General features: G+C 61.1%; 1 protein-coding gene across 2 annotated transcripts; it reads right to left on the bottom strand.

The window, feature by feature from the left end:
* FEV (FEV, ETS transcription factor) lies at positions 1,324 to 7,531 on the bottom strand. 2 transcript variants are annotated; one of them, XM_021399900.1, is made up of 4 exons: positions 7,326 to 7,531; positions 5,015 to 6,268; positions 4,092 to 4,166; positions 1,324 to 2,412 (listed from the first exon to the last, which is right to left on the bottom strand). In XM_021399900.1, exons 2-4 carry the CDS (start codon positions 5,064 to 5,066, stop codon positions 1,901 to 1,903), a joined length of 639 nt encoding a protein of 212 aa, XP_021255575.1. In that variant the 5' UTR covers positions 5,067 to 6,268; positions 7,326 to 7,531; the 3' UTR covers positions 1,324 to 1,900. The 2 variants fall into 2 exon arrangements, with proteins under 2 accessions (XP_021255575.1, XP_021255576.1); XM_021399901.1 differs by having other exon boundaries at positions 5,015 to 5,990.

Below are 8,084 nucleotides of genomic sequence, written 5' to 3'. Positions count from 1 at the left end.
GGGGGGGCGATGCTCTGGACCCCTCCGTTGAGCATCACATGGAGGGAACTGCTCCCAGTGGGGTCCAGGGAGGGAAGCATTCCAGGTTGCCATGGTAACAGCGCTGCATCCTCGGACAGGCAGAGCATCGCTGGAGAGTCCTGCATGGGTACCCCACCTCCCTCCTGCCTGCCCCCCCTCAGGGCATGCTCCCCGCTTCTAGGGGGAACCAAGCAAGGGTATCCTGCTGGGTGAGCTCAGAGCAGAGCCAAGCAAGCCCTCAGCCTGTTACACCTCAGGGCAGGTGGTGTTTTCTTCCTTTCCCAGCACACCTAGGGCTCCGATCCAGCAGCGAGCTGCTCTTGTAGGGCAGGGAATGAGCGGGGAGCTGGGCTCACCTTGGCTTCCCTGCTACAGGCGCTGGCAGAGGGACAGGAGTGGGATGGTGGCGGGGAGCTACTAGTGACCCACATCCCTTAATCCCTGTCCTGCCCCTGCGTCATGCCTTTTCCTAAGCCTTGACGCCTGCTCCCCTGATGAGGACACATAGCCTTACGCTGGCTATGATGAAGCCAGCTGTGTCTGGCTGCCCCTCCCTGCCATTTATCTTTGTGAGGCCAAAATTGGGGTGGAGGGGGGTCTCCAGCATGAGTGCTTGTTGCTTCTGGCATGGAGGGAGCTTCTCTTCCTCCCCCTATTCACCTCCTTAGACCAGCCCGTGCAGGGCTCCAGGGACATGAGAGGAAGATTCCCACTTGACCTCTCTGTTCTAGGCATGGGATCCCTGCAACACAACCCCAAGCCCCCCCTCCGCATCCTGAGCCCTCCCTGGAAGACACGCTGCCATCAGGCCCCCTCTCTTAAGCTGATTAGAGCAGGGAGTACGCAGCTGAGCAGATGCCACCAGGGCCAGGAGAGTGACTGGACCCTGGAGGAATGCAGAGAGGGCAGCACAGAGCCATCCCTCCTGTGTCTGCTGTGACCTGGCAGGGCAGGAAGAAGGGCTGGGGTCTGGCCACTCCCCATGTGCTCACATGGTGTCAGTCTGGCCTCAGAACTGGCTCCATGAACACTGCAACCTGCCCAGAAACCCCTTATGACACTGAGGACCCCCAGGCTTGGCTCCTCTCACCTGCAGCTGCCCCAGAGGGGTGTCCCAAGGCACCTAGTTGTTCCCCCTCTCTCTTGGGGGTAAGAGCCAGAGGTGGTGCTTGAGGAAAGGAAGGAGCGCAGGATGAGTCAGAGTGGCTGTATTCCAGCCCTGCAGTGCTCTGGCTTCAGATGGGGGGGTCTGCTGGCTCATGCCCCCCGCTGTAGCCCACTGCACACACGAGCAGACACAGCTCACAGCACCTCTCCATTTTATTGAAGGCAAATCCCTCCCTGGCTGGCAGAACCCAGCACCTCTCCATCCACTGGGTCAAAGTCCTGCTCTGGAGGGTCAGGGCACTTCCTTGGACACCAGGCCTGCCCCTTGGTGCCCTGGGCTCCCGGCCTTGCTGTTGCTCCTGCTTTACCCAGCCTTGTTCCCTGGAGGTAAGGATGAGGATGGGGAGCAAGGAGCTGCAAGGAGGACGCCTCACCCCTGGGCAAGGCTTTCCTGGGTCTCCAGCACCTGACTCCTCTCTGTGGAGAGATGGGAGGGGTGGAGGCTGAGCTGAGCATGAGAGGGGTTTGTGGGGTGGGGCATGGTTTCTTCTCCCATTCACCTCCGCTTTAGGCATCCCTGTGCATTCCCTCAATGGAAGATCCCTCCTCAACGTAAATGAAGATAGATGCCTTCTGCCCTCCAGCCACCCATGCCAGGGAACCACCACTCTCCAAACCTCACCGGGGCAGCTGGAGCAGGGCAGCATCCCACCTCCCACCCCTCCCCGCCAAGCTCCCCAGCCCCCCACAAACAGGATGGATCTGCCAAGCCTTAATGGTAGTGGTTGTTCATGTTGTTGAGGTGGGAGGCTGCCATGGCACTGAACGGGGCCGAGGGCTGGAGGCTGTGCCCGGGGTAGAGGGATGGGCTGGAGCTGGGCCAGTAGGAGAAACCAGCCGGCGTCACCCCAGAGGTCATGAGGTTGAGTTTGGAGATGCCCGAGAAGGGCAGCGGGGCCAGATTGCCCTGGAATTTGTAGAGGGTGTGATCAGGAGCAGCCGGCTGGCAGACCTGCGCCAGCCCGTGGAAGTCGAACTTGTAGGCGTAGCGCTTGCCGTGCACCTTGGTCATGATGTTCTTGTCGTAGTAGTAGCGCAGCGCCCGGCTCAGCTTGTCATAATTCATGTTGGGCTTGCTCTTCCGCTCGCCCCAGCGCCGCGCCACCTCATCGGGGTCGATCAGCTTGAACTCGCCATTGGTGCCCTCCCAGGCAATGCAGTTAAGGTTGGCCCGGTCCGAGAGCAGCTCCAGCAGGAATTGCCACAGCTGGATCTGCCCGCTGCCTGCCCCAGAGAGGTCAGAGCTCCCGGTCAGTGCTGGGGGAGCAGGAAATGTCCCAACCACCTTCACTGCTGCCTTCCTGTCCCTTCCCACTTCCCAGTGGGTACCTGCTTGCTTGGATACTCAGCTCCAATGTATTTGCACAGTACCCAGACCCATCCCAGTGCCAAAATGGGGCTGGTGCCACAGCCCAGCCCTGCTCATCCCCAAGGGCAGAGATCCCTGCAGGGCGAGTGACATCACCGTGCAACAGTGCTCCAAGTGGAACCCTGCCAGGTGCAAGGAGAGACCAGGGCGCCGAGCACTGGGTAGGACAAGCTGTGGGTTTGTCAGGCATAAACGTTCCATGTTTCCAAGTGAAAACTGTCCTCTCTGGGTACATTGCACCTCCAGGCTGCACTGAGGATGCCCAAGATGCTCCTGTGCCGGGCTGGATGCCGAAAAGAGCCTGGCACACCTGGGTGTGCTTGCGCTGAGGCACATGAGCAGCTGCACTGAGGGCAGGACAGAAAGGGTCTCTGGGCCCTAGGGTGATGAGAAGGGACAGACACCCTCCAGACCCACACCCCATTTCTCCCACACTCACACTCATGCAGCTCCCCCTGCACATTCCTGCTCCCATCCCCAGATCCAGGGAGCAGCCATTCCTCATCTACCCTCATCCATCGGATCTCACTCAGACATCCCGACCCAAGCAGGTGAGCCCAGGTTTTTCCAAGGCTGTGCCTTTGGCAAAAGCTATCCCACACCTCCGCTCTCTGCACCCCTTTGTGATCTTCCTTCCCCTGCAGCCTGGCACTCACACCCCACACGGTGCACACGGTGCCCCTGGCATGGCTCAGCCCTGCAAACAGCTGGAGACCAGCGCAGGGGCTGTGATGTTCCAGCCACCTCTGCCGTCGCCAGCAGAACACAATGGGGGATTTCTCATCCCTGTGCCGCATTCACAGTCCTCACCCATCCCCACAGCCCTCACTGCAGACTTCTGCGGAAGGCTGATGTGTGACCCCCACAGTGTGTCCCACCCCATGCAAGCAGCCAGGTGGGGTGGCAGGGCTCCATCCTTCCTCTGCGCTTCCCCATGCAGTGTGGTGTGCAGAGCACGGCTGCGCAGAGCCCGCAGTGCGGAGGCAAAAGGACCCTCTCAGCTTTGCTAATCTCCCACCCCTCCAAACCAAGGCTCCCCTTTTCCTGCTGTAAGCAAGCCGTGACATCCATCACCTTGCCAGGCAGGTGAAACATGTCCGCAACACTTGGTGCCCACCCCACATCAGCCGTATGACCAGTGTGCTCTGGGACTGCTCCTCTGCATCCCTGAATGGCTTTTCCCAAAGGATGGACGGACCCCATGATATCCATCCGCTCCTGGTCATCCAGTGCCCCAGCTCCCAGAGTGGGCTCCACACACACACTGGGTATCCCCAGAGCGCTGTGGGGACCCGAGCTGGGACCCCACACCTGTGAACTGGGATGGCCATAGGAAGCTCAGCTCCCAGTGAAGTAGTGCCAACCCGAGTCATCTGGAGCAGCAAGCACCAGGGCTTTGTGTCCCATGTGGGAAGCCCCAGTGGATGGGACATGCAGAGGGGAAGGTGCTCCAGGGGTCCCTGCTGCAAGAGGGTCCCAGGGAGAGGGGCAGGTTCCCGGGGCATGGAGTGGGGAAAGGAATGGGTGTTCTTACCTTTCTGCACACCCGGGTTGAGGGATCCCCATGCCTGGCTCTTGCCGTCTTTGAACAAAGTTTCCCCCACTGGATCTGTGGGAAAAAAGGGGTGCAGGTTTGGGGAGGGCTGGGTCCAGGCGGGACTGCGACCCCCCGGCCGCTCCCCCTCGCCCGCCTCACTGCTGTGGTGAAGCCAGGAAACGCGTCCAGGAAAAAGGAAATCCGATTTCCGACAGAGCCGGGGAAGCTTTTATATAGGAATAGAAAATCCTGCAGGCTGAGGTAGGGAGGTGGGAAGGAGAGAGGGGAGAGTGAGAGAGGTGGACGGGGTGGAAGGATGGGTGGATGGACAGAGTAGCGAAGGGATGGATGGATGGAAGTGAAGGAAGGGTGTTGGGGAGTGGGGAAAGGAAAAGAAAGAGAGAGGTGGATGGAAAGAAGAAGCGGTGGGTGGGTGCATGAATGGATGGGTGGTTGGATGGAGGGATAGGTGGTTGGGTGGATGAATGGGTGAATGGATGGATGGATGGATGGGTGGATGGAGGGAGGGAGGGAGGGAAGGGAAGATGAGAGGCAGATGGACGGATGGACGGAAGGAAGGGCAGCTAATGGGTAAAGGTGGGAAAATGGGCTGATGGAAGGGACGATGGTAGACAGAGGGGACAGAAAGAAGGACGGAGGGGTGGGTGGGTGGGGTGGGTGGATGGATGGAAGGGTGGGTTGGAAGGATGAGCTGGAAGGACAGAAGGGCGGCTGGCTGGATGGAAGGGCAGCAGGATGGTAGGTGGGTGAAGGATGGAAGGAAGGAAGGAAGGGTGTGCGGGTGTGAAAGGCTGCAAGAGCAGAAGGGACGGTGCGTGGGGAAAGCAGAGTGGGTGCCGCAGGGGCCGGGGCAGGGCGGGGGCCGGGGTGCGCTGTGGTGCGGGGGGGTCCGCCCGTACCTGGCAGGTACATGTTGAGCAGCAGTGGCACCGCTCCGGCGCCGTGTCTCATGGCAGCTGTGGGGGCGGCCCGCGGGCTGCATGTTTTAATATTCCTGCCCCTATTATTATTATTATTATTCCACTTTATCAGGGAGCAGCTGATGGCGAATAAATGGCAGCGGGACGGGCAGGGGACGGGCAGGGGCCGAGGGAGGCGGGGAGGAGGGGGAGTTTCCAGGCAACTCGCAGGGGCTCGGGGCCCCGGCTCCAGCAATTTCCTCCGCTGTAATTAAAGCGGGCGCTGCCCCCCCCCACCCCCAGCCCGCTATCGGGCCCGCATCAGACTTTAATCACGGCCGCGGGTTTCTATGGAGAGAGGCTCGGGCCGCTTCCTGCCTCTTCCGCCTCCTTAACTCTTCGCAAACACAGCGCTGCCATCCCGGCTGCGAGCGGGGCTCGGACACTGCCTGGAGACCGCCGGGCCATGGCCCCCCCCGGGCTCCCCTCGCTGCACGCAGCCGTGCCCCTGCATCACCCCCCTCGGCATCACCCACTGCCCCGTGCCCCTGTCCTGCCCTCCCCAGCACCCTGTGTCCCCATGGTGTGGGTAAGTGGGGCCCTACTCTGTCCCCCCCCTTACACCCATTTGCAACTGGGGGAGTGCCAGAGCCCTGGGGAGGGTGAACGCAGTGCCAGGCAATCATGGAACCGGGATGTGGCTCAGCTCCGGCACCTCCCTGGTGCTCTGTTACGCAGTCCCTGCTGCACGGATCTGTTCCCATCTTCAGTAGGGTCTGTGCAACTGGAGGGCTCCATGCACACACCCACACCTGCATGGCCACATCTCCATCAGCCTGCGGGAGGTTCTGCTGGCTGCCGAATCACAGCGCTGGTGCTGCCCAGTTTGGCACTGGGAGAGAGGCGTTCCAGGTGCCTTCAATCTGTGCAAGCGTTGTGAAGACAGGAGGGCGAATCCAGGCAAGGAGGGAAAGGGCTGTAAGAGGGGAAGGAGCTGGGGCAACCTCTATCCCAAAGGACTCCTCTGGGCAGACCGGCCCCACCGCCCAAAGCCACAGGTGCTGTGTCCCCACAGCCAAGAATGGACCTTCTTTCCCAGCAGACCCAGAGGTGCAGCTGTCCATACTGCCCCAATGCTGCGCAGCCACTGAGCAAGCTGCTCATCTGCCAAAACCTCTCCTCTGCTGTTCCAGTGATGTCTATTAAAGCTCTCACTCCAGACTCAGCGACATTTCTTCCTCATGAAGTGTGAATCTGATGGAAAACAGGATGTGCTGGTGCTAAACCCATGGTTTTTATTCGTACTGTAGCCCAAATGTGCCATTTAGGAGGACACACCACAGCCCAGCCATGTAGCCCATTGGGAGGGTGGCTGCAGGCTGGGACATCCCACAGCTGGTGGCCAATAGCTCCTCCTGGCTGGGGGTGCCCAAAGGGGTTGGGTAACAGGTTGAAATGGGGGGTTCTGTGGGTGCTCAGCCAGCCCCCACCCTCCACCCTCACTGTCCATCAACTCCATCAGGGACAAGAGCACAGCCCACCACACAACCCACCAAACTCCTCCAGCCCCAGGGGGTCGCTGGGATGCAACAGCCCTTAAAAAGTTCCTCCATCCTCAAACACCTCTGGTTGTTCCTCCAGCCCACCCCAGCCCCCCCGCCTGCCCTGCAGCCTTTCCGTAGCCTCCCAGACTTGCTTTCGCTGCCTGAGTCCTTGCAACACACCACAGGCAACGGAAAACAAGCCCGGGACACAACGGGTTGGGGGGAAGAGCAATGAGCCCCTCTCCCCTGGCAGCCTCTCTGGTGGTGAAGATCCTGCAGCTGTGAACCTGCACCACATAGGGCATGAGGTAGGCAGCATTAGGGCTGTGGGAGCTGGAGGTGTGGAGGGAGGCAGAAGGGATGAGGGAAGGTAGTGTGTGGGGGGCTGCAGGTGTGATGGAACTGGGGAGTCCTGAGGGATGCAGAGGGTTAGGGGGAGTGGGGTGCCAGGGTTTGGGGAGTTCTTTGCCCATGGGGAAGCCAAGGGGTGTTGGGCTTTGGGGACCCAAGAGGCATTGTCCCAAGTTCGTGGTGGAGCAGGGACAAAGGGGAGCTGGGACAGACCCACTGGATGGGGAGGGCAGGTTGCGTGGGGAATCCAGGGGATGGGGTCCAGGTTCATGGGACAAGCAGGGGGCGGGGGCTCAAGTCTGGAGGAGATAAGGGCTCGGGTCCATAGAGTTTCTGGTGAGGGGTCCAGGACCCCTGGGGCACCCCACTGGCAACAGCAGATGGCTCGCCCCCCGCCCCCAATCCAGCACTCTCACCCCTTCAGGACAGGGCAGTGCAGCCCCTACATCTTCCATGACCCCGCAGCTCCCTCCGTTGCAGCCCTGCGGGTCGGTGCCCAGGAGGTCTTCACCTGCAGGCAGGCAGCGTGGAGCAGAGCGGCGAGCTGACGTGGCCTTGGGCTCCCTGCAGCCCAGCCGCTGTGCAGGAATGTGTTTGTGCAGGGGGAGAGGCCAGGCTGCCGTGAGGCCGTGGTGGGGTGGGGACAAGGGAGGGCTGGGAGAGGCTCAGTGGGGACGCCCTGCAGCATGGCACTGGGAGGATGCATGGGGTGCAGGGGGTATTCACACAGGTCACGCTGCTGTACTACAAGAGGAATGTGGAGCTGTAAGGTTTGTATGTGCACACTTGGGTGCAAGCTCACGTGCAATGCACACGCACACACACATACAGCCCAGCGCTGGGGTTTTTGGGTGCAAGGTGTGCACACAGACGGATGTGGCCCCATTCTAGACTCCCACTTGCCCCCCAGCCCCAAGGCCAGCTGCCCTGGGGACACAGCACCCAGTGCTCCACCTTCCTGAGGCTTTGCAGTGGACATTCCACTGGCATGGAGCACCTCAGCTTGCCCCCCAGGAGAACTGGGGGTGCTGAAGCAGGATGCAGGAGGATGAGGAGGGTGGGAAAGGGTGCAGGAGGAGGAGGCGGGGTGGGGCTCGCGGTGTGCCCAGGCGGAGCCGGAGCCGGATGCTGGCACGGATGTGCTGGCGTGGCCAGCCTTGGGGGGGGGGGGGGGG

Source organism: Numida meleagris, chromosome 5 (assembly GCF_002078875.1).
Source record: "Numida meleagris isolate 19003 breed g44 Domestic line chromosome 5, NumMel1.0, whole genome shotgun sequence".
In the NCBI taxonomy this organism is placed as follows: domain Eukaryota; kingdom Metazoa; phylum Chordata; class Aves; order Galliformes; family Numididae; genus Numida; species Numida meleagris.
The sequence above is the reverse complement of the archived record's forward strand: the minus strand, read 5'-3'. Positions and strand labels throughout refer to the sequence as shown.

What these genes read in the sequence shown, in the direction of transcription:
- FEV (XM_021399900.1), bottom strand. Translation starts at nt 5,066, where the DNA reads ATGAGACACGGCGCCGGAGCGGTGCCACTGCTGCTCAACATGTACCTG. An exon ending in GCTCAACATGTACCTGCCAG is followed by an intron (nt 4,167 to 5,014) that starts GTACGGGCGGAC and finishes TTTTTCCCACAG; the next exon opens with ATCCAGTGGGGGAAACTTTG. An exon ending in CAACCCGGGTGTGCAGAAAG is followed by an intron (nt 2,413 to 4,091) that starts GTAAGAACACCC and finishes TCTCTGGGGCAG; the next exon opens with GCAGCGGGCAGATCCAGCTG.